Source organism: Pelobates fuscus, chromosome 9 (genome assembly GCF_036172605.1).
Source record: "Pelobates fuscus isolate aPelFus1 chromosome 9, aPelFus1.pri, whole genome shotgun sequence".
Classification (NCBI taxonomy): domain Eukaryota; kingdom Metazoa; phylum Chordata; class Amphibia; order Anura; family Pelobatidae; genus Pelobates; species Pelobates fuscus.
The window spans coordinates 26439874-26466224 of NC_086325.1; the positions used below are offsets into that span (position 1 = coordinate 26439874).

The 26351-nt window shown below is 39.6% G+C and overlaps 2 protein-coding genes across 3 annotated transcripts; one reads left to right on the forward strand and one right to left on the reverse strand.

Moving 5' to 3' along the window:
* Positions 1-3385: 3385 nt before the first annotated feature.
* Positions 3386-12264, reverse strand: LOC134572587 (uncharacterized). Of its 2 annotated transcripts, XM_063431639.1 has the most exons (6): positions 12186-12264; positions 10222-10319; positions 10000-10059; positions 8584-8731; positions 7004-7090; positions 3386-5383 (listed from the first exon to the last, which is right to left on the reverse strand). In XM_063431639.1, exons 1-6 carry the CDS (start codon positions 12223-12225, stop codon positions 3819-3821), a joined length of 1998 nt encoding a protein of 665 aa, XP_063287709.1. In that variant the 5' UTR covers positions 12226-12264; the 3' UTR covers positions 3386-3818. The 2 variants fall into 2 exon arrangements, with proteins under 2 accessions (XP_063287709.1, XP_063287710.1); XM_063431640.1 differs by lacking the exons at positions 8584-8731; positions 10000-10059; positions 10222-10319; positions 12186-12264 and adding an exon at positions 7902-8192.
* Positions 12265-12703: 439 nt separating this feature from the next.
* On the forward strand, positions 12704-25163 carry LOC134572592 (uncharacterized). Its single transcript, XM_063431648.1, has 8 exons — positions 12704-12782; positions 18094-18191; positions 18643-18702; positions 19506-19647; positions 22122-22205; positions 22778-22861; positions 23642-23722; positions 24081-25163. The coding sequence occupies exons 1-8, from the start codon at positions 12743-12745 to the stop codon at positions 24509-24511; spliced, it is 1020 nt and encodes a 339-aa protein (XP_063287718.1). The 5' UTR covers positions 12704-12742; the 3' UTR covers positions 24512-25163.
* The last annotated feature ends 1188 nt before the right edge of the window (positions 25164-26351 follow it).

Here is a 26351-nt window from a genome sequence, read left to right on the forward strand (position 1 = left end):
CCTTCCAGTTGTTGTCCAACATCTGGGCTGTCATTTTTGCTTACAGGATGTGTATATAACTCTCTGTGCTGTGTAGCTGCTCCTCAGATCAGTGAGTAGAGAGATGCAGGTATATACTGTTACTTCCTATCCCTGCCTCTCTCCACACACACGGGGCCCCTACTGGCCAGTGCTGGTATTGCAGAGTAATCTCTGTTTATGCTGAGAAAAATACCAGCATTTGTATTGCCGGTATTACTGCAATATTAGCACCAGCCAGGCACCCTCAAATAAATACCGGCCATGTTTTTTTTTTTTTAAATCAATGGGCCTATTTTATGGGCGTGTCCTGGAGCGGTGGCTCCATCAGCCCCTATGTTAATCTAGCCCTGCATGTTGCATAGTCAACTTTTATATAGGCCTTGACACAATAATCACTACAATACAGAATCCTTGGGAGAGACTCTCACAGTTTAAGTCAAACCATATTTATGTAGTATGACAAAAAACAAACAGAACTCTTCTGGAGCCTGGACCTTCTGCTGTAGCTTATTCAAATTTTGGTCGCAATGTTTAGAGAAGGACAGGTTAATGCAGAAGATTACTTTCGCAATAACAGAGCTCCAGGAGGTCCCCTTTTTTGCTTGAAAATGGGTCCACATAATCTGGTAATGGCACCCAAAGATGTTTTTCCCCCCTTACACACTACGATGAGCTGTACCAGTTACAGTGCTTAAGAGTGCCCCTTTTAAGAACCAAATGAAAGTCATCGCTTGCTCATTTTATGGCATTTGACACACTAAGAGAGACAACAATGCAAAACAATTGATTTTCTGGGTCAAAGTGCTCGACTAAACTGTGTGCCTCTCCTGGGAACACAAAGGAATTGCAAATTGCCAAAACAAAAAAACTTACAGACCAAAGAGAAATATAACACCCCGAGGAAAAAAGGATAAACACCATAACGTTTGTAGGAGGAGTAAAGTGTCCAATGTGTTTTATAAATTTGCAAACTAGTACAACTAGATCTTGCACTAATATCTTTATCCAATGTCAAAATACTTGTACTCGTAGTTCTTTAGAAAGCACAGGCATTAAGAGAATGGAAGTATACACCCACGGCTGTATTTGCTGCAAGGCAAACAAGGCATTTAAGAAAAAGTGTATGTAGTGGAGCGCTGATTCAATAGAAATAGATGAGATTAGGGTAAATTGATAGGAAACCTAACAACCTATATGATAAAAGGCAGATGCATAAATAAAATAAAATAAACCCTTCTCTCTTAATAGGTCATGGAACTGACCTTACTCATACACTCAAATTGAGTAAAAATTAATTTATTCATAAAATGCAGACAAATACATAAAAGAAAAGAGACAATAACTTTTGCATATGATAATATGTCTATGACGAATAGCTAAAAAACAGCCACATAAAAAGCCCGCAGCCCCAGGAGTCTGTCCGCCCAGCCAGCAGCCCCAGCAAGGAGCCAGCCCAAACAGTCAGGAACAGGATCCAATCCAGCTCTCCCAAAGGTAGGGAGGCTAGGTGGGTTTAAATAAAAAAAAATAATAATAATAAATCTTGACTGTATGAGAAAGTGTGTGTGTCTGTGTGTATCTCTATGTTTGTCAGTGAGTGTGTGTGTCAGTGTGTGTGTGTGTGTGTGTGCGCTTGCCTGTCAGTGAGTGTAGCTGTTAGTGTGTGTGTGTGTGAGTGAATGTGTGTGTCTGTCAGAGGGGGTCCAATCAGTGAGAATGTTTGTGGCAATGTATGTCTTTCAGTGAGTGTATGTGTATCTGAGAGTGTGTGTGTCTGTCAGGGTTGTTTAATTAAACAATGTGTGTGTGCACCAATGACTGTGTATGTCAGTGCATGTGTTAATGAGGGCGTGTGTCTGTCAGCCATAAAAATGGCCTTGACACAAAGTGGTGGTGCAAATTTAGATTAGGGGGGTGCCTGAATTTAGTTGTGCCCAGGGCAGCAAAAAAACAGGATACACCACTGTATACACCACAATACCAGCAAACAGAGGTGTCTAAATAGGCTTTGTTGTAAGATAGCAAATGGTTGATTATGAATGCCAGTACTGTTATGTGGATACACTATAATAAATAAAGTATTGCTAAAATGTTTGGGCCAACTGGTTTTTCCTCCAGTTTAGCAACATCAGTGGGATAACGCAAAACATTTTTAAACACTGATGGAAGAATGCAAACAGTAAAAAAACTAATGAGAATATGGTACAAAAATACACATTCACAGCCGTCAGGATCCTTTGCTCTGATCTGGGTCATTTTAGATTCCATTTAATAACTTTTTAAAATTGATTGTTAGATAAACATTGTGTGTGGTTCTGCTCTATTTATTGCAAGGAAGCAGCTCGAGACTTCCAGTCCCTTCATATATAAATGCCAAGTTTAAAATTAAGCACATCAAAAGGTAATTTGTTCGGTTATATGAAAACACGTCAGCTATAACAAATTAGAAATTCCATTATATAATGCACTAGATTTTAATAAGGAAACATGGCTTCTCTGTTTTTAGCATTCTCTCTCATTCTGACACTCTTCTCAAAAACAGAATGTGGGACTTGACGGCTCTATACTCTTTCCTTGCTCACTAGGTAAATTGTGAATTTTGCTTTTATAGCTCTTTTTCTGTCCTTTACACCTATATGAATTCAATATTATTGCAATGAGAAAATTACATGCTGCTGTTATACTGTGTATTGCTATTGTTTCCTGCTGGTATTACACACCTTTTATACGTTAAAGGAACACTATAGTCACCTAAATTACTTTAGCTAAATAAAGCAGTTTTAGTGTATACATCATTCCCCTGCAATTTCACTGCTCAATTCACTGCCATTTAGGAGTTAAATCACTTTGTTTCTGTTTATGCAGCCCTAGCCACACCTCCTCTGGCTATGATTGACAGAGCCTGCATGAAAAAAAAAAACTGGTTTCACTTTCAAACAGATGTAATTTACCTTAAATAATTGTATCTCAATCTCTAAATTGAACTTTAATCACATACAGGAGGCTCTTGCAGGGTCTAGCAAGCTATTAACATAGCAGGGGATAAGAAAAGCTTAATTAAACAGAACTTGCAATAAAGAAAGCCTAAATAGGGCTCTCTTCACAGGAAGTGTTTATGGAAGGCTGTGCAAGTCACATGCAGGGAGGTGTGACTAGGGTTCATAAACAAAGGGATTTAACTCCTAAATGGCAGAGGATTGAGCAGTGAGGCTGCAGGGGCATGTTCTATACACCAAAACTGCTTCATTAAGCTAAAGTTGTTCATGTGACTATAGTGTCCCTTTAAACTTTTAATAAAATCTGCACGGGAAGAAAAACAAAACTTTAAAATTATCACAAGGTTAATCTTAGATAAAATAAATACAATTTATTAAATATTGCATTCAGTGAATACTGTATAACCTGCTATAAAACAAGCACGCAAGGCTCAGACATGCAGCAATTATTGTGTTTCATTGCGTGGCATCACGGACTTCATGTCTACATGTTGTTTTTTGATTTCCATCAAGTATCCCCACAAGCATTCACAAACAGCTGTTTTGGGTTAAAATAATGGAGGTGGGTGACATTGTACAATCCAGACAGTTGGGGCAGATGAAATCTTAAGCGGTAGGATGCATTGACCCAACACCTGGAGTTTGTCAAACCCTGCCTTGATATATAATTTGTGTGATTTTGCTGGATTTCATACAACCAAACACTTTGTGTTAATAACAGCACTTTTAATTATATCCCAAAATTGGAACCTGAACAATGAATCTGCTTTTATACTGTTTGGGTTTCCAGGTGATTATAAGTTAGGAAATATTCCACATCCCATGAAATTTAGAGCTTTCTTTCACATGACGTTTCATATGTTGATTAAAAGCAGATTTATGGGCAAAGTTTCGGCCACAGACCTTGCACTGGTATGGTTTCTCCCCTGTGTGTTTCCTCTGATGGACAACAAGGTTAAATTTGCAGGCAAATAGTTTGCCACATTCATTGCACATAAATGATTTCTCCCCAGTGTGAGTTCTCTGATGCCTTAGAAGTATGGATTTGTAAGTAAACCGTTTTCCGCACAGAGAGCAAGCATGCGGAGTCCTTCTTTGAACTGTTGCTGGCTGATCTGGATAAACCATCATTTGGTTGAACACTCTATCGGAGCTTATCATGTCCTCCTCATTTATTTCTTTTGTATCATAGTTGGCATAACAGTGGTCATGAGCAAATTCGGTATTTTCTATTAGGCTTTCAGGTTCAGACTGATTTGACCTCAAAGATAATAACTGACTTCCTACTGTGTATGACACTGATTCATTAGGTGGGCACACACTTGAGTTTTCTTTGTGATATTGAGTAAACATAAAGTTGTCATTTTCCACTGGCTGGGGCCATAAGTCCGTGTACGATGGCTCTTTAAATCCAAATGGTACACTGTTACCATTTTGTACTGTCCGCAGTGATGAACAAGTCAATGTGTAAGGTTCCACTTTGAACTTGGAACGTGTTCGAGTTTCACGCTGCATTTTCCAATCTGAGGAAGAAGCTGATGCGTAAGAAACTAATTTGGGTTTGCAGAGTGCAGCAGTATCACCATGCACTGTCCTATTTGATGAAAAAGTTGACGCGTATGGTTTTGCTTTCAACTTGCACCTTGAACCAATAGTCCGTTGTACAGGGTGAGCCAATGAAAAAGCCGACGTGTAAGGGACCAATTTGGAATTGCAAGGTGCACCACTATCACCATGCAGTCTCTGATCTGATGGAGAAGCTGATGAGCAAGGTTCTAAAAGTCTAACAGTATCACCGCCTGCAGCCTGATCCAATGTAGAAGCCACTGCATAATGTTTTGTTGTGAATTTGCCATGCTCTCTACGCTCACCTTCCAACATGCGAACAGGTGTGCAGGTGTCTACGGTAGGCTTTTCTTGAAACTCATGAAACTTATCTGTACTATTTTCCACCAAGTAATCTAATGAGTGTTTCGGTGTTTGATGATTTCCTTTAAATGTGTTAAATTCACATTCCTCCGATTTGGAAACCTCTTTGTCATATTGGTCATGAAATCTGTATGAACCGTCTTCTACCAGGGGATCTGATGAACAGACTGGAGAGGAAGGTTCACATTTAAATTGGCAAATCCTAGTGTTTTCACCTTCTACTGCTGGACCCAATGAACATGTTTCAGTCTCAGGTTCTCCTTGAAACGTATTTGTATCATCTTCCACTGATGGACGAGTTGGTGCGCGAGGTTCTTTTTTAAACAAATCAGTTACACTGCTATCATTTTCAATTATTTCACTAAATGAAGACTCCTTTATGGATGATTCATTTTCCCCTTTCTTGCCCCTGTATGCACCTTTTGAAAAAGACTGCACTGGAAGTAAAGAAATGAATTACACGTTAACATTTTAGTTGGAAACTGTTAACATGAATAAATTCTAAATCTGTGTATAAACTAGTGACTGATATTTGGATTTGTGAACAGACACTAACGATGGATGCTGTTGGCCCATTTCAGATAAGTGAAACCCTCCCCCGAGCTACATAAAATACAGTTTTAGATCGCATCAAGCCATCCACAAGTTTCCCAACCATCTCAAAACCATCAAAGAGGTCCAGAAACCAAACGGAGAATGATAGTGTATTATTAAACATAACAGATGGTAAGGTTGAAGACCAGATTCTCGAACATACTGTATCTGTCAGTTTCAGTCTGTCAAACCAAGTGTTGAAGTATATGCAATGTATGTAAGGTTGTGGTATATGTTAGCCCTAAATAAGTAAGAATAAACATAGCAGTATAGTTTCTATATGTGATGTACAAAACCCATATAGAGTCTTGTATGCTCTCGTTATAAATGAGAAGTAGTTTGTAGAACGGATATGGGTTATTGTTCACAAGAATAAACGTGATAATGTTAAAAAAGTAACTGAAGCCTATTTATATTTTTACTTTTTCACCATCAATGCAGATTACATCACAGTTGTTAAAAATTTCCTATAGTTGGCTATTGGTCAGAACTAAGAAGTAGAACTATAAACGGACTGTGCAGATCTTTCCCTTATAAGAGTCCCACCCAACTCCTGAGCTCCACAGTCTCTCCTTACAAGCTTGTGGATAAAGTGTTCTAGGGCTGATTCCTCCCCCTGCTGGATTCATTTCATACAGATAATAATTTGCTCCGAACTATAGCTATGCATTTGGTGGATTTTTTAAAATCGATCAGTATACGGGAAGACACAATGTAGCAAAGTGAACTACTGTTCCAAACATTCTGTATGTGGGACCCAAACGGGTGACTGTTTTCTGGGTTTTAGCCTCCTGGAAATACTCTATTTAAGGAACACTATAGTGCCAGGAAAACAAACTCGTTTTCCTGGCATTATAGGGTTATTAAGTCCCCCCCTCCCTCAGGGCCCCCTTCCGCTGGGCTGAGGGTGTTAAAACCCCTTCAACCACTTACCTTAATCCAGCACCTGTCTCCCTTGGCGCTGGTGACCTCTCCTCCCCCTGCCGATGTCAGCTCCGGATGCGCATCAAGAGCCACGTGCGCATTGAAACCGCCCAAAGGAAAGCATTACTCAATGCTTTCCTATGGAAGTCCAGCGTCATCCAAGTGTGATTTTCACACTGAGAATTGTGGAAGGCACCTCTAGTGGCTGTCAATGAGACGGCCACTAGAGGCTGGATTAACCCTCAATGTAAACATAGCAGTTTCGTTGAAACTGCTATGTTTACAGCTGCAGCGTTAAAACTAGGGGGACCTGGCACCCAGACCACTTCATTGAGCTGAAGTGGTCTGGGTCCCTATAGTGGTCCTTAAAGAAAGCATTTTCTTTAGCCAAATATTAGGTTATGAGGCTTCCACAGATTCTATTTCCCATTAAACTAACTAAGTAATTGGTAAATTTAGGGCTAACAGTTAGGACTGAGCTAGCAGCTTCACTTGCAGAGTCCCATGATGACATCTCCATAATGCTGAATGTTACTCACTTTTAAACATCTCTGTCTTCCTGTGTATTTGATCGGTAGCCTTTTTGTTCATCCAATCTCCTTCCTGCATCACTGCTAGTACTTTACCTAGGTGTATCAGTGGAAATACATATTAATTAGAGAGGAAGAATAACTTGGTTTGTGTATGTTTATACAAGAAACTATGTGTTTGTTACAGTGCTAATTGTTAAACTATAACAGTTGCAAGGTGGTGCATAGGGCGAAAAAAGTTTTATCTGGATTTGCCTTCTTCCGGGGCCTTCATTTGCAGTTCCTACTTTTCTTATGTATAATCTTTTGATTTTGTTTGAATTTCTGTTAAAATTCCAATGCAGTATACAAAGTATTTGTTTGTTTGTTTTTTTCAGTTCTAGATTTATGAAAAATTTGGAAAGATAAGTGACACGTTCAATTTAAAAGACTTCACTTTCTTTAAAGAGCTCATTGCTTGTAACCTCATGGTTTACATCAACGGACGACAAAATGCAAGTCAAATACAAAAATCTGAGCATTTCCTAGCATCGATATGGCAACGTGAGCCTGCTGTGTAAATGGAAACGTCACATGAAAGAGTAAACTCAAAAACATCTAAAATAACTTTATGGTAGATGATGTCAACTCCACCATACCAGGCCTGATCTTCCACGGAAAGGGGCGCAGAAGAAGAGTAGAACTGGCACTCTACAATAGGAGAAACAATCTGATATTTCTTTTGATGGTTACATATTTTACTAGATACCAGGATACAATTAAAACTAAAATATAGTATTTCTTTTCAACTGCCCTGCCCTACCTGTGCACACTTTAAAATAGACATGACACTCATACGGTTAAAACCAGGGGGTAATTTTTTTTTTTAAGATACTAATTTGTAAAAATTATTCAGAATATTTCTCACCTGTTAAAAGCTCAGGATTTAATGGGTCTTCTTCTTTATCACTATCATTCATCCTATCTTCCTCTAAATTACTGACTGTATCTATTCTTCCATCAGCTGGGACTAGTAATAACAGCAGACTTTTAGGCATGCTTTGATTTACATAATAAACGTTTTATGAAATGAAGTGTTTCCGTTTCTTCCTGCCCAAACTATTCTCCACCCTGCTTTATCCCAACATACAGGATACACATGTTAATGCGGGCAAAGGTTTACATGCAAATACATGATGTATAGATCTACGTGTAAATAGAATGAGAGGCTCTGATTGATGGAATGTCTTCGTGGTCAGGTAGTGGTCTGCGGAAGGTAACTTTTTTTATCTTTAAAGTTCTGCAATGCATCTGTTTCCTAATATATTATCTATTTAATGCTTATACACGTGTAAATCAATTGGTATCTACTGTGTGCCTTTAATATTTTGCATCAGGTCATACAGCACGGCATGTTTGCAGATCTGTTTCAGAGAAGCTAGCACTTTATTACCTGAATAGAATGGAAGGATTCAGATCTAGGTCATGAAGTGCTGGCTGATTTAACATTATGCATTACTGTAAAATGTAGTTTGAGCTCACAAGTGTGGATTTGTTTTGTTCTTAAATTCTAAAACCAATAATTTAAAAAAAAAGTAAGATGAAAGTACCTGAGTTTCTGTTTAATGAATGGCCGAAAGGACTAAGGGTTTTTGGCCTCTTTGTCACCACATCCTTATAATTGTCCATGTGTCCTTCTATATATTCCCATTCTTCCACAGAGAAGAATACTGCAATATCGTCACATATTACAGGCACCTGAAACACACAGAATTCTGTTTAGTGTGACTTGTGGAAATAGAAGTGCAAGGAGACTTAATTGGCATGTGGACACTATATAAAAGACTGCCAGCAGACACTGTGATTTAGGGGTGGCCTTTTAATGAGCTTACAGCTGTTTCTTGCTAGAAGCTGTCATATCATATGGAAAACCAATCCCGCACGGGGCTTCTGCAAGAAACACAGAGCCAGGGGCACAAAATAGTTTCATCCTATCTAGAGGTTAGTAAGGTACACCCAGCTCCTAATTAAATGATACGAGAAACTTTACTTATCCAGAAATCATTGATTAGAACACTAAACATCACATTGCTCTATTTTTCCTCCATTCGTTCTGTTTCTTTCCTTCACTATATTTAGTGATAGAAAAGGACAGAGCTTTTATCAACATAGAGGCCTCGATTTTTGGGACAGATGTGTGGATTTCTACATTTAATTTGATTATTCTGACTTCACAAACTCCTATGTGTCAACAAAATGGGATAGGTAAACCTTATGGTAAAAATCCAGGGAAGTGACAATTTCCCTTTAAGGCTTGCTGAACATAGCAGAATATGTAATAAAGCATATACCACTGCAGGGCCAATGTCTGCCATTTATGTGTAGCACTGGGATGTTCTAGCAGATCTGGCCATGAGTATTCTCATTCATGGAAGAAAACCCCCCCAAAAAAACAATGCATGTCTTTAGCGAATGAAAGTTCTTACAGCGGGGGTTTGCCAGATGCTGTACAGCTTTTAAATGAAACTATGAGCACACAGATCACTTCAGCTCAAAGAAGTGGTCTCGGTACACTGGCCCTGACGTTTGGCTCCTGCATTGTAAAACATTGCTGTTTTGGAGATATGGCAAAAGTTCACATAGCAGAGCTAAATACACTTTCCTACTGACAGCCACTAGATGGCGATTCTGCATCCAGAACCGAGTTACATTCGGTTCGTCATGTCTGATGTCCTCATACACAGGGTGACAAGATCCACCATGTTTACCGGGACACCTAAAATGTTGTCATATTTATACAAATGCATGAAAGCGGTTTGTCACAGAAAACGTGGTGGAAATGGACTCCTTGCTCATACAATAATTGTATAATCTAATATATAAAATTACTTTTTTTTTTTTTTATATAACAGCTTTATAACAGTACTGAATCCATATCCCTAAAGTGTTTGATCAGTTACGAGAACATTTGAAGAAACACATACAGAACAGTAACAGTGCTATTGGGAGCCCGTCAGAAATCTCACCTCTCCAGCCAGAAGGTGAATGTTGCTGTGGAGAGATTTCTTCTTCACGATAACGTATTCCTGCACAGTGACAGAACAGCATTTTCAACGTCAGTCCAAGAAACAGATTTGTTAAACATGTGCACCTATACACCTCTCACAATAGGCAAATGACAGTATATTCACTGAGCCAGGGAGTCCCTTTAAGACCAATGTCATTAGGATACGCAGAGTCTCACTTACATCTCCAGTCATCAGATAGATTATGTCAAGGGCATTTTTCAGGACCGCTTCGCTCACCAGCTTCTTCCTGTTCATTATTACTCTGTAATACGGATCACCTATGAGGACAGAAACAATGTCACAAGCAGAAATGCACATTATAACGTCTGAGCCATAAATAAACAAGGTTTAACAATTCCTCGTAGAGAGTCTCTCTGTACCTTCTATTTCATCTTGATAACATTTTCCTCTAGATAACCATTTCACTCTACATCTTCGTTTTCATCAATTACCATCCCCTCTGGAACTTCAAATACCATATTATTATTTTGTCTCTGTCAACCTGAGTTTTTTCAGTTGTGAATGGCAACCAAACTGCAAAATTTAGGCCATAATAGCAAACCTTGAAAATGGATTGCTTGCAGGATTTTTTATTAATATTATGATTGCCATTTATATAGCGCCAAAAGATTCCGCAGCGTTTTACAAAAATATAAAACAATTACAAACAACTTACAGGAACGATAGGACTGAAAAGGACTCTGCTCAAACGAGCTTACATTCTATAGAAGGTGGGGTTTAAAACACAATAGGACAGGAGTCAGGCATCATCTCGCTCATTGGAGACGTGATCTATGGAGGCTCCAACAATCTCCTCCATAGATATGCGCGAGAGTACAGCACCGACATAACTCCTAACAGGTGTAGCTTCAGTAGCTTAAGAAGGTCTCCAGGATGAAGATGGCGGCGGCGGCTGTGAGGGACAGTTTCAGGTAAGTATCCCATGGCCACCAGATACTAATCAGAGATGTCACCTTCGAGATTACTACTATCGTTTTTTATTAAAGAGCTCTAGCCATCCATTGTATTTAGCAGCAAAGAGTATTGTAGTTCTCAAGTGGAAAAATCAACTAGTTCCTACTTACCAGCAATTGCTGTAAAACTCCACAATAATTGAATGTATGAACTGATGTTTGAGTTTACAAAGACTCGGTAAAGAAATAGGTGCAGAAGACATACTGTAGATATGGTTCCACACATAATTCCCAGATCCCTTCAAGATATGCAGGAGCCTAATTAAAGGCTGTTATCCTGACAAATTGTTACTGTTAAAAGGGACACTATAGGCCTTCAGACCACTTCATCTCAATGGTCTGGGTGCCACGTCCCTGTCTATTTAATCCTGCAACTGAAAGAATTGCACTTTTGCAGGATCAGTAATGTTTTTATTGCAGGGCAAACACTCCTCAAGAAGACGGCCAATAGAGGTGCCTCAATGCCAGAGCTATTACAAAAATAAAGTCGGTCATAGCTCAAACGACCGTCATTGAGAATCCCTGATGGCGCAAAACAAGTTGGAAATGTGATCAATTTGCAGAATTTTGCAAAGTATGCCTAACATCTGCAATTAATTTCTCCAAAATTCACCGTTTATGGAATATTTCTGACAATGAAAACAGTGTATTGCAATAAGCAGAAACCCAAATTTCAAAATTTAGTCTTAAATGGCTGTGTCTACACAGGATTTGGAAGATTTGTTTTTTCCCCACATCAGCCCTTTTCTGCCTAAATTTTGCAGTTGTGGTCATTGACCACCAATCACTCGTTAGTGAACCCCCCTGTGAATTAGTCTTGTGGTCAGAGAGCTGCATGCACAAGTTTATATAAATCAATATAATAATTTTATTTTACAGATACAATTGTCAGCAACTGCCTGTAAACATCTAACTCTGTCTGTAGCAGTCTGGATTTCCCAGCTGGGCTTGTAAAATGTTTTTAAGAATATAAAATGCAATTAAATACTGAGAATAACACTATATTCACTATCACAGCAGTATTCCATGCACTTTCCCTTTAAATAGAGTGTAAATGATGGAGTTATTGACCCTCAGTGTATGGAGCTGGCAGTCACTGTGTTTATATGGGGACATAGAGCGCACAGCCTGCACCCCGCAGCCTCAGCTGCTCACTCCCCAACTTCCTACCTGAGACAGGAGCAGCTTGCGTGTGACACAGGGCGGACATCTGATTGGCTGAACGCAGGACCGAGGACAAGGGATTCTGGAACTTGTGGTTCCATTGAACATGCGCGTTAATACCCAGCATGACAAATAAAACTAACTCTCCCAGAATGCTCTGCGGAGTAGTAGTGATCACGTGAAATATCAACCAATTAGATCACAGAACCAGCTTCAGGCTACATAGACGGAAGGTGGTTCAATAGTAAAATTAGTGGGGCGGCAGTTTACTCCCCCCAAAGAAAGTAGCTTCAAAATGTTTTGTTAGGGATTAAAAATGCCTTCAACGTGTGTCAAGCCAGCTCTGTCATTTAAATAAGTAAACCAGCACTGTAGCTATATAATCTCAGACATGGTGACAGGCTTTGTGATCTGATTGGCTGATATTCCACGTGATCACTACTACTCCGCAGAGCATTCTGGGAGAGTTAGTTTTATTTTTCCTGCTGTGTATTAACTCGCATGTTCAAGGGGACCACAAGTCCCAGAATCCCTTGTCCTCGGTCCTGCCTTCAGCCAATCAGATGTCCGCCCTGTGTCACACGCAGGCTGCTCCTGTCTCAGGTAGGAAGTTGGGGAGTGAGTAGCTGAGGCTGCGGGGTGCAGGCTGTGCGCTCTATGTCCCCATATAAACACAGTGACTGCCAGCTCCATGCAGTGGGGGTCAATAACTCCATCATTTACACTCTATTTAAAGGGAAAGTGCATGGAATAATGCTGGGCAATAAAAGGCACTCATATAAATGGTATAAATTCATTATATTTACAGTAATATTGCTCATTTAAATGGGAAACAAGCTTGTTTCTAACCTAATTAGCAAAACAAGTCATTTTATATCAACAATCCCCTGGCCTTAAATTACTGTTATTGATCATTTGTTACTGATGTAGTAAATTATTATTATGATATTATTTATATGGCGCCAACAAATTCCACAGCGCTTTACCGTGGGTGGACGAACAGACATGTAGTTGTAACCAGACAAGTTGGACACACAGGAACAGAGGGGTTGAGGGCCCTGCTCAATGAGCTTACATTATTTTTATTATTATCGCCATTTATATAGCGCCAACAGATTCCGTAGCGCTTTACAATAATTCTTTACATGCTGGTTTGTGTTTCAAAGAAAACATTGCCCCAGTGTAACATACTTTTAAATATAAAGTTAATGCAAGAAGGTAATATTATTATTATTATGATTTATTTAAATTATGCAGACGCCAGGCGTGCTACCTATAGTTTACACATTGTTGTAAATTGAGGGCGTGCAAATAAAATCTTATGACAAATGCGGTTTGTGCATCCAATTATCTGACCACACAACTACAGTGTAATGTTTGGGGCGTTATTCAGTAAAGCAGTGTTTGTGGAGAACCGGCTGTGGTATTTTTTTTTTTTTTTAATTCTAGGCCAAAGTAGCCTAATTGACAGTATTTTATTATTATTAGCATGTACATAGCCCAGCTGTTTCAACACCACTTTACCATAATGAAGATATTTAACAATAAGTAATTGGCCTTAATAAAATGAGAGGTGAAGAAGGCCCCGCTTAAACTATGCTAAAATCCAGCGTTTAGTGAAGAACTTTATGACAGGGTTGTTCAATAATAATCCATGAACTGTCAAAATGGGTCAAGTTTAAAGGGACTTTCTATGAAATTATTTTGATGATTGGAGAGCCATGGTGCCGTCCTGTGGCTCAGTGTTGAACCATTTCAATTGGATTGACCTTGAATGAGGTTCCTGGGTTCCTGTGGCACTGCCCATGGTGGATGTATGCCTACGATGGAATGTAATTCCACATTAGCAATACTAATCCACACCGGTGATGGTTGACATGGCAGTGATTGACTGAAAGAACTCAACTGACCCTCTGACCACATCACTGCTGTCCATCGCTGCCCATGCTAATTTTCAAGCATTAGCCCTAGCAACAGAGAGCCCCAGAGCCCCACTATTACACCAGTACATAAATGTTTTAGAACGGAACAGTGGGATGGTCCAGGAGAATTCAGACATCATACAGTGTCCCTTTAATTCTAGAATAGCTAGGGTGTAAGATTATTTTCTTTTGGATACAAAATTGTAAAACATAGTTAAAATAAACAGTATATAAACTCACCACATACTAACCCAATGATCCACACTAATCTCATACCCATCTCATGTTCCTCTAAATCCTCCTTCAATACTGCCCTCTGGAACGCACGCTCTGTTTGCAATTTAACTTAATCCACTGCTGTCCATGACTTCTTCATCTCTCGTTCAATAGATTTACTAGCCTTAACAGAAACCTGGCTCTCCCCCTCTGACACTGCCACCCCTGCATCTTTGTCTTTCGGTGGTCTCCAACTTACCCACAACCCAAGAAACTCTGAATGTAAAGGTGGTGGTGTTGGGTTTCTCCTCTCCCCTCACTGCTCCTTTAAACCTCTTCCCACCCCCCCTTCCCTCTTTTTCCCGTCATTTGAAATACATTCAATTCGCCTTTTCAAACCCTTCTCTGCCAACATTGCTGTTATTTACCGTCCCCCTGGTTCTCCTCTTCTCTTCCTTGACCACTTTGCTGCCTGGCTACCCTATTTCCTCTCTTCTAACATTCCATCCCTAATTCTCAGGGACTTCAATATTCCTATAAACCCACCTTTGACCTCTGCAGCCACTAAACTACTTTCAATTACTTCCTCCCTCGGGCTATCGCAGTGGGCAAATTCTCCCACCCATGTAGCTGGCAATACCCTTGACCTAATCTTCACTTATGCATGTACAGTATCTAATATCTGCAACTCTCCATATCCACTCTCTGATCACCACCTCTTATCATTTGCTCTCGCGTACCCCCTCACCCAACAACCTCAGCCTAATCCCCCTCAACTCAGGAGGGACCTTAATTCTCTTGATCTCCAGCAGTTGTCAGCTGACATTGATTCACGACTGCTGTCCATCCCTTCCCTCTCCTGTCCTTCACTGGCCATCTCCACATATAACTCTACTCTTACATCTGCCTTGAACGCTGCAACGCCACTCCAAACAAGTACCTCAAGGAGGACCCGCCCCCATCCATGGCATACTAAATCAACGCGCTACCTGCAAAGATGCTCCCGTTGTGCTGAACGCTCCTGGAGGAAGTCTCGTACACAATCAGACTTTCTCCATTATAGATTCATATTGTGTTCATACAGTGCAGCCCTTGCCCTTGCCAAACAGTCCTATTTTTCCTCTCTCATTAGTTCATGTTCACGCAACCCCAGGCATCTCTTTGACACCTTTAATTCTCTTCTTCGCCCTGCTGTGGCCACCCCCCCAAACTAACCTTACTGCTGATAACTTTGCATGTTACTTCACTGACAAGATTGAACAGCTAAGGAAAGAATTCTCCCCTCCTTGCCTTTCTGTTTCTCAACCACACATAGATCATGCCTTTCCTACCGTTCAGACATTCTCCCCAGCTACTGACCAAGAGGTGGCTGCTCTTCTTTGCTCCTCTCGCCCCACCACTTGCCCGCTCGATCCTGTCCCATCTCACCTTATTAGATCTCTCTCCACTTGTCTCGTGCCTTCTTTAACACACATCTTCAACTGCTCGCTTTCTTCTGGCATCATCCCTGCTGACCTTAAACATGCCACTGTAGTACCTATACTAAAAAAAAACATCCCTCGACCCATCCACCCCCTCTAACTACCGTCCTATATCCCTGCTCCCTTTTTCCTCAAAGCTTCTGGAAAGACTTGTCATTTCCTCAATTCCAACTCTCTCCTTGACCCCCTTCAATCTGGCTTCCGCCCTCTCCACTCTACAGAGACTGCCCTTATCAAAGTTACTAACGACCTAATCACAGCTAAATCCAAAGGCCACTACTCCATACTAATTCTTCTTGACCTCTCAGCGGCCTTTGACACTGTTGATCATGCTCTCCTTCTTCAAACTCTTCAATCGCTTGGTCTCTGTGACTCTGTCCTCTCGTGGTTTTCCTCTTATCTCTCCCAACGCTCATTCAGTGTCTCTTTTTCTAATGATACCTCCTCCCCTCGTCCTGTCTCGGTTGGAGTCCCCCAAGGCTCCGTCCTTGGTCCCCTTCTATTTTCTCTTTATACTGCCTCTCTTGGCAAACTTATTACCTCTTTTGGATTCCACCACCACCTGTACGCTGATGACACCCAGCTATATCTCTCCTCCCCGGACCTCTCCCCTGCCGTCCTGCAACGTGTCACTGCTTGCCTTTCTTCCATCTCTGACTGGATGTCCTCCCACTTTCTGAAACCCAATCTCTCAAAAACTGAGCTCCTTGTCTTTCCTCCTCCTAATACTGATCCTCCTCTTTCGCTCTCCCTTCAAGTTTCTGGTACTAACATCAGTCCATCCTTGCAAGCGCGCTGTCTTGGCGTCATACTTGACTCTGGTCTCACCTTTGAGCCTCACATCCAGCATGTTGCCAAATCCTGTAGATTCCATCTTAAAAACATAGCCTGCATCCGCCCCTTTCTTGCACCAGATACTACCAAGGAGCTTGTCCATGCTCTAGTACTTTCCCGCATGGATTATTGTAACCCTCTCCTGATTGGTCTTCCCAAAATCCGTACTGCACCCCTACAGTCCGTAATGAACGCTGCTGCTAGACTGATTTTCCTCTCTAGACGTTTCTCTCGCACCTCACCCCTCTGCCAGTCCTAACATAGGCTTCGTGTATGCTATAGGAGTCAATTCAAGGTACTAACTCACACCTATAAAGCACTGAACAACTCTAGCCCCTCTTATATCTCCTCACAGATCCATAGGTATGTCCCTTCTCGGTCTCTCCGCTCTGCCCGTGACCACCTCCTGTCCGTTGTCCGCACCCGTACAGCCAACTCGCGCTTGCAGGACTTCTCGCGGGCGGCTCCCTTCCTATGGAATAGCCTGCCTACCGCCATCAGACTCTCCCCTAGTCTTGCATCTTTTAAGAAGTGCCTTAAAACCCATCTCTTTAGGAAAGCTTATGGCCTCCAAGACTAACCCTTACCTCACATACCTGTCTCTTGCCCTCTCCTAAAGGGCAGCCCACCTTATTTGATTGTAAATTCCTGTCCTAATGTGTTTTACACCCCACCTCCTATAGAATGTAAGCTCGATCGAGCAGGGTCCTCTTCAACCTATTGTTCCCGTAAGTTTATTTGTAATTGTCCTATTTATAATTAAATCCCCTCTCATAATATTGTAAAGCGCGACGGAATCTGTTGGCACTATATAAATGGCAATATTAAATAAATAAAATAGTGTAAGTTTTCATTTCAGTAACCTTTGCTGTTTAGAGAATAAACCCACAACTGGTGATACAGAAGGTGCAGAATATAATAAACATCTTCATGAGCTTGATTGTTGGTGTGAAATATAATCTAGCTTTCAGAAAAATTATGAAAAGGTTTATACGTTAAACTGGAAATTATTGAGAATCAATAAAGAAATTGCAAATTCCGGTCCCTGAGCAAGCATGTAATAGCCAGTATATTTCATTTGCAGCTCTATATGGCCCTCCATTTGTTAAATGAGTGGACATTAAAGGGACATTATAGCAACCAAAACAACTTTAGCTTAATGGAGCAGTTTTTGTGTATAGCTAATTATTTGCATTCATTATCTAATATTTTTACATATAAAATAATAGTAGTGAGAACAAGTAGGGTAAAGGTGAAGATGCAATGACGGTGTTAAAACATCGTTGCATATTATACGTGTATATCACAACCACATCTGCCTAGCGTCAGGCTCTACGCATTGATAAAGTAGATTAGAGAGAAGCACAGTCAGCTATCAAAGTTACTAAAGATTCTATTTAAAGGTCAGGCGTTACCCTGTGTATTTCTGCTTGTGACATGCTTGTGTTTCTGTCCTCATAGGTGATCCGTATTACAGGGTTATAATGAACAGGCAGAAGCTGGTGAGCGAAGCGGTCCTAAAAAATGCCCTTGACATAATCTATCTGATGACCGGAGATGTAAGTGAGACTCTGCGTATCCTAATGACATAGGCCTAAAGGGACTGAATCATGTTAACAAATGTCTCAACTCCATGTACTTACCCTGTTTTTCATCTGTATATCATGTAACTCATACTGATAAATGTGTTGGTTGTTTGTACTGTTTTGGTTTTTTTTTAATCATAGAGTTAAATCTGCACCCAGACTATGTATTTTAATTTCTTGTATGTAATCCTATATTCCTATCAGGGAAATTCACTAAATCAGGTTTTTGTGGAATTCTTACCCCAGTTCGGCTATTTAAGACAGTATGTTATATGTTATCTTTCGGTGCTTTTGACTTGGCGAATACACTACCCGATGCCCATTGTGTATATATTTAATGTCTCGAGAGAAATGTTTACACACTCGTGTTTCCTAAAGTTCTCCCTTGCATTAACATTGGAGATCCTGCTCTGTATTTTTGAAGGAATACGTCATCGTGAAAAAGAAATCTCTCCATAGCAACATTCATCTTCTGTCTGGAGAGGTGAGACCCAGTGGACTCCCAATACCACTGTTCTGTTCTGTACATGTACTGTATGTAAATATTCCAAATGTTCTCATAAACTAATCATACACTGCTAGAATGTGGAACTATTTCTGACTACACCCCGTTCTCAGTGTTACAGAAAGCATATGGTTTTATATTCTACAATTCTTTTATGTTTGGCTCTCAGACAAATCTTGTGGCTCCTGTTTGCTTTCATGTATAGCAATCCAGCAAACTGATGGCTAGTTTATGTAGTACATACATTTTCTATTGTTTTTACTGCAATCAAAGTTTCTATTAATGACAACAATGTCAACCGATTTGAATCTGTCATTGGAAATGGTTTCAAGTTATTTTACTGCAATTGGACTGTACTTAGAAAGGATCTCCAAGCAATATAACCCCTCACAACTCTTTGTTGTGGTTATGGTACCATGTGTGTACACTTGCAACCCCCTCCCCATCTCTCCTGGCACCTACTGAATGCCTCCTCATCAGTTTACCCTGTAATACACAAATTACACTTTTCCAATATCATGTGTGATTCCATCCAATCTGGATGGCAAAGATTGGATGTGAGCACTGGGTTGGATGTCTACGATTGCTATATTTTACCTGATCTGTCTCATTTGTGTGACTCCCACACGATATTCTTACAGATAGCATTCCATTTCTCCTACAGCAATGGCTAACGCTGGCCTTGCAGATTTTATGGCTTGTTACTACTCCTGTGATGAGCAGTCAGTTTTCTTATCGGTTTAAATTCCCTAATTCACACTAAATGGGATTCTGTGTTTTAGGTGCCTGTAATATGTGATGATATTGCAGTCTTCTTTTCCATGGAGGAATGGGAATATATAGAAGGACACAAGGACAGTTACAAGGACGTGATGACAGAGGGCCCCCAAACTCCTTTTGGCTTTTCATTGAGCAGAAACTCAGGTAATTTATGCTATCTTGCCAAGTATATATATATATATATATAATTATATGCAGAATCTGGCACTCTACCTTAAAGTTATTGTCCATCAAAAAAACGCCTCGGTGCTGCAGAGCGTGGATACACAAAGAAATGACGAAACAGAGCACTCCAGAGGACCTGTTGATTAGTTTTTATCAGTGTTGAAGAAAATCGACGTTTCGACCCGCAGGTCTTTATCAAGATCCTGATAATGATAAAGACCTGCGGGTCGAAACGTCGATTTTCTTCAACACTGATAAAAACTAATCATCAAGTCCTCTGGAGTGCTCTGTTTCATCATTTCTTTATATATATATATATATATATATATATATATATATATATATATATATATATATAAACAAAAAAGAACCTCTTGCACTCCTACTTAAAAAATGTAACCAGGTGCCAGGTCCCAATAATATATAGATCAAAAAAGCATTTACCGGCACTCTTGGAATAAATTCATTCAGTTTATTTGTAGGTAGAACCAGTCAACGTTTCAGCTCCCGGTCGGAGCTTTCATCAGGACACACAAGGCATAAGATATTGCAAAAGACAAACATATATAAGACATCTCATCAAAAAAAAACACTCACCAAATCAGCTGTAACTCATCACTCCTCCTGCACGGCGTGTACCCGGCATCACAGCACATGTGCCGCAGCAGTCCACACTTCCGCATCACGTGATGGAGGGGGGGCCATGTGTTAACCCAGGAAGCGTCATAGTATCCTAGCAACCGCCGATGCGATCGGCCATGGTTGCTACTATTTAAACAGCCACCGGTAGGAGAAAGTCTCCTTTCATAAACAACGCCACCCACTCCAGAACGTAGCGGTCGTTGCTATGGCAACCGGCACTAGCCGTGCCAGCAGGAGTAGATGAGAATGAGCAGGGCAAAGACATAGAATATGCTTCAGACTCAGGGGATCTATCACTCAATATATGACACATGAATAAGTGAAAACAGAAAAATGCTTAATAAATAAGTGAACATAAACAATTTAAACTAACAATCATAAAGTGAGGTTATCACACAATTTTCTATGTCTAGTGTTAATGAGTGTGGGCTTAAAGGAGACCAATTGGCATACCTTATTTTTTTTTTTTTTTTTAAAGCATTTTGTTTTTATTTTTATTTTAAAAATGCAACCTGTTTAGATTGTCTGGATACGGGGAAAATGGTAGTTTGCGCACACAATGGTATATAGTGATTACTGAATTTATAGCTACAAGGTACAATCATAAAAAAAACATCATAGGGTAATATGTATATACAAAATATAAAATAGAAAGTAACTTGGAGAACTCACAATATCTAGAGCCATGTAAGTCGGCTCTAAACTATGATGGCGTGTTCATACATCCAGTATTGGTACTGGAAAAGATGCAGGTCCCCCCAGAAAACTTTGTAAAAATCCAACACCTATTTCAGTCGCAGATGGGAGCTGGAGGTTTCCACAGGCTATGTTTACTTTAGTGAATCGATCTGCCAGAATTGATATTGCGGTTAGGGGAGGGGAAGCTATACCCCAATACCAATTCTGGCAGATCGACCTGCATCTTTTCCAGTACCAATATTGGATGTATGAACACGCCATCATAGTTTAGAGCCGACTTACATGGCTCTAGATATTGTCAGTGCTCCAAGTTACTTTCTATTTTATATTTTGCATATACATATTACCCTATGATGGTTTTTTTATGATTGTGTCTTGCAGATATAAATTCAGTAACCACTATATACCATTGTGGGCGCAAACCGCCCTTTTCTCCGTGTCCATTCGTTTATGTAAGTGTTTTTTGTGACATAACACTGGGGTGTGTTTAGACGCACTGGGATATACTATTTACCTTATTTTATACCTCTTATTAGATTTTTAGCGCCACTTATCCATTTTCTGTATTTATCTTGTTTAGATTGTCTGTCTTAAAAGTTAATGTGAAATTATTGCCCTTTCAAGTAATTAGGTAGCACATATATTTTATAATGCATCGCAAGTCAAGTTCCAAGTTAAGGAAATAGAATAGCAAGAAAATGCTTTATACACAAGGGAACCCCAGTATGGGATGCCAAGTAAATTAATAACACTTTCTTTAAGAGCCTCTATGTTTTTAATTATCAGCTAAAGACTATGTAACTGGATGATATAAAAATACTTGTTGCATACTCTGGTTGGAAGGCCAACAGTAACGAGGGATGGTGAGAAGACTATGTTTTCATTTTAACATATATTGATTCGTATGTAAACACCCTTTTTGTCATCCAGTCTGGAGTATCTCAGCTGGGTTCCATTTCACTAAACCTTGTTCAAATAAACTTACATTCTCGTGGTAGTGTGCATATATCTGAATTACACACACCTTACATTCCTAAACAAATCTAAACATCATAAATAATTTATTGTGTAAATCAAAGCAAGGCTCTCTAGTTCTTCTCTGTCATTATTAGACCCATCTCATGGAAACCTAGAGGAAAATGGAATGAATGAAAGTGACACAGACCAAGAACCAATGAATCCAGAGATCTTTGCAGGTGAGAAATATGTAGAATAATAATTGTAATCACTAACCAGTATTTTGACAGCATGTGTTGAATTTAAAGGGACACTCCAGGTACCATAAACTTTATTGGGTAAAGTATGTGTCTGAAAATAGCAAATCATGGCAAGGCCAACATATTTAGTAACTTGCTTAAAAAAGTCATGTTCTTGTTCAATTGACCACAGGTCTTGTGACATTTCATTGTTTAAAAGATCTATGGAGAGATCTCATGGTCCTGCAGGATCTTCCATAGGCCTCCCAATTTGCATTGTCAGCAGCTGAAGAGAAGAAGATGGTGGCATGTACGTATGAGAAGTCCAGCGGTGTATATCCTCCCACCCTCTTCTTCTCCCAATCTCCACAGGGTAGTGGACCTTTAACCTAGGGTGCAAGAAATACACCCGCGCAATTAACAGATTCTGCTTTTATGAAAACTGATGGATATTTTGCATGTGACTTAGAAAGACATAAGAAAAAATTGACCGTAGGATACATGTGGATCAACATCAATGAAAGTAACCAATCTTCAATTCTAATTAATATGCATTTCTCCTGAAAATCTAGGTGAAGTAGTAGCGATCCAAGAAGGAGAATGGATGAATGAAACAGTCACTGACCAAATAAACTGCAAGTCAGAGATATTTGCAGGTGAGTAATATTCAGCTTTATGGATTCCATCATGGAATTCAGCATGCCCACTGGCCACTAATTATTTATACAATGCAATGGACAATAGATTCTGCAGATGCCTCATATCTGATATTCAGGTACAGGACATAATTTTATTGGACCAGTCTCTTCCCTGGTAGTGGCATAATATAGCTTCACAGAATAAAGTAACTCTTTTCTCTTTTTTTATCGTGTATTGGGGCTGATGTGTACTATTATCATTGCTGCCGCCCAGAAGTAGTGGGAGTCTGAGTGCAGGACTTATTTTTGTGTATTTGCATTCACTTTTGTATGACACAGCCATGTTACAATGCTGCCACTGACCCCATGTGTTCCCTATTAAGGGTTAATAAGTATGTAGGGGTTTAGAAAATGACCCCTCTCTGTCTCGTGAGATTTTTTTTTTTTTTACCTGAAGCAAGCACAGTGAATTGTTCGTGTAGGACTCATCTAAGAGGTTTTGCCTTGATGTGGCAGGTGGGCTTACTTCTAATGGCCATTCGAGTGGTATTAAAAACCTCCAGTTATATAAATATGCATAGGGATAGTGTGCAAGTAACTCTTCTTTAGTTTTTATTGTATGTATTGGGGCTGATGTGTACTATGCTCGTTGTTGCCGTCCAGGAGTAGTCGAAGTCTGAGCGCAGGACTTATTTTTGTCTATAAGAAAAAAAGCACCATAGGACACATGTGTGTCGACATGCATAGAACTAATCAATCTTCAATTCTAATTAATATGCATTTCTCCTGAAAATCTAGGTGAAGTGTTAGCGATGCAAGAAGAACGGATGAGTGAGACAGTCACTGGTCAAATAAACAGCAAGACAGAGACGTTTGCAGGTGAGTAATATTCAGCATTATGGATTTGCCATCATGGAATTCAGCATGACCACGGGCCACTATCTATTTATACACTGCAATGGGCAACATGTTCTGCACAACCCTCATATCTGATATCCAGATATGATTTTATTGGACCAATCTCTTCCCTGGTAGTGGCATAATATAGTTTTGCAGAATAAGAGAAAAAAACGGGCAAGATCATCCCACAGTGGTTAGAACGAAGACCCCTGGATGTTTGGCAGTGGTAGATGGCTACAGTAGAAGCAACTGTAACAAAACTAAAAGGAAAGGTAACAAAGATGGCTGTAATATAAAAATTGATAAGATCTTCACTAAAATATGCCCTTTTTATTAGGTCATTCTGGAAGTATGAAGAGTGGAGCAAAAGCTGGAAAACCATTACATAAAAAGCAATTAAGGATGACACGTTTCTTTCCAAACTCATCTTCTGTGGTAACCTACGGCGCTCCACTTAAAGCTACAGAAACCTTAGATGGCCGAAGAGAAGGATCGCCGTTGGACGATCCATCGGATCCATCAACAAGCCAGACACCGAAAAAGAGAAAATTCAGGGAAGAGTGGTTAAGGGAGCTAACCTGGCTTAAATATGATGCAACAACAGGCATAGCCATGTGTGGGGTATGTGCCGCCTGCCCCAGCATTGCTGACCATGGGTCTAAGGTCGTAAAAGGCTTTTCAGGGCCGTTCAAGCTAGAGACTTTTAAAAAACATGCCAAATCACGCCTGCATGAGAAATGCATAAATGCTGAACCTGATGTTACGTAGGGTATTTTTTAATGAGGCCTATTCTATTACAATGACCACAGGGCCCTATGAAGACTTTCAAGGACTGTTAGAATTCAGTGGGAAATTGGAGTTTCTGTTGCAAAACTACACAAATGAAAACAATGGAAATAATTCATCTCTCACCACCGCAGCAAAAAAATAGATGCCAGAGTACGAACTGATATTTAAAGGAACACTATAGTCACCAAAACAACTTTAAGCTTAATGAAGCAGTTTTGGTGTATAGGTCATGCCTCTGGAGTCCCACTGTTAAATTCTCTGCCATATAGGAGTTAAATCACTTATTTCTGTTTATGCAGCCCTAGGCACACCAGCCTGCATGGAAACAAAATGGTTTCATTTTCAGTTAGATGTAACTTACTTTAGAGTTTATCCCCGGCTCTGTAACCTGAACTTTATTAACATTAAAGGGTCTACTAACTAGGCTATTAACCGAGCAAGAGATAAATAATTCTAAATGACACAGAATTTGCAATAAAGGAAGTGTAAACATTACATGGCTCTTTACAGGAAGTGTTTAGGAAGGCTGTGCAAGTTTCATTAGAATAGGTGTGGTTAGGACTGCATAAACAAAGTGATTTATCTTCTAAATAGCAGAGAATTGAGCAGTGAGACTGGAAAGGCATGATTTATACACCAAAATTGCTTCTTTAAGCTAAAATTGTTTTTATGACTAAAGTGTCTTTTCCCATTACCCTTGGTAGGTTTATCTGTTGTAATAGAATCGAACACTAAGTGTGTTAAATGGAAATTAAAATTTAAAGGTTCCGTCTCTGAATAGAATTTCAGTTTCAAACCCTTTGTATGCTTTGTGCCTACGAGTCTCATTTTTCTATTCACTATTTTTGTTGTGGAAAATAAATAATACCTGAAATATGTAAAAATGGTCAACATGCTTCATATTCAGTTTTTTTTTTTTTTTTTTAGACTGTTGCATGATGGTATTTCAGCTGTCAATACCAATCTACAAACATGCACCAAAAGTTATGTAAAAAAAAATAAAAATAAAAGTATATGTTTTGGAGCTTATTTGGTGCATTAGTATTGTGTCACACTATGGGGACTTATTCAATAAACACCAAAATGTTGTGAATCGAAAACTTTGAGGGCATGCTGATTTAGAGTTAAACAACTGGAAGATCATTTAACAGCCCTTTTAAAATAGCATTTTCCTGAATTACAGAATGTGAGTTAAAATAGCAGATTTAAAATAAACGCTCCATACCCGATGTAGTCACAACTTGGCTTCTTAGAGCCTACATTTGGCATTCAATTCACTACAGTTTGGTGTATAGTGAACTATTATTTATAGACTTTAAACAATTTAGTGTTTTTTTTTTTTACATTATATAAAACTTTACATTTTGATTTTCGGCTCATTATTGTTCTGTGCTTAGTCAACAAACCCTCCATAGTGTAGATGTATAACAGTCACAAGTGAACGTGCAGTTTGCTTCCAGGCTTTTACATATTTGTTTGTCTTTTTTGTTAGAAACAAACACACAAATGTTACAAACATAAAAGAAATGTTATTAACTCTGTGGAATTGCTCCCGTATCCAAATCACATTGATCAAAGATTGTTCCTAGGTGGATTTTGTAATATATTAATTGCATTCAATGAATTACATTATTATTTATATTGTTAATATATTGCTCAGCACTAGACTAGTTAAATAAGGAAATATTACTTAAAGGGACACTATAATCACAAGAACAACTACAGCTTAATGTAGTTGTTCTGGTGAGTATTGTCAGCCCCTGCAGGATTTCAGCAAACACTGTCTTTTACATTGCTGTCCTAGGGACACCTCCAGTGG

What these genes read in the sequence shown, in the direction of transcription:
- LOC134572587 (XM_063431639.1), bottom strand. Translation starts at nt 12,225, where the DNA reads ATGTCCGCCCTGTGTCACACGCAAGCTGCTCCTGTCTCAG. An exon ending in TCTATCTGATGACTGGAGAT is followed by an intron (nt 10,060 to 10,221) that starts GTAAGTGAGACT and finishes GTCACTGTGCAG; the next exon opens with GAATACGTTATCGTGAAGAA. An exon ending in TTCATTAAACAGAAACTCAG is followed by an intron (nt 7,091 to 8,583) that starts GTACTTTCATCT and finishes TGATACACCTAG; the next exon opens with GTAAAGTACTAGCAGTGATG.
- LOC134572592 (XM_063431648.1), top strand. Translation starts at nt 12,743, where the DNA reads ATGTCCGCCCTGTGTCACACGCAGGCTGCTCCTGTCTCAG. An exon ending in TTCATCTTCTGTCTGGAGAG is followed by an intron (nt 18,703 to 19,505) that starts GTGAGACCCAGT and finishes TCTGTGTTTTAG; the next exon opens with GTGCCTGTAATATGTGATGA. An exon ending in TTCATTGAGCAGAAACTCAG is followed by an intron (nt 19,648 to 22,121) that starts GTAATTTATGCT and finishes TGTCATTATTAG; the next exon opens with ACCCATCTCATGGAAACCTA.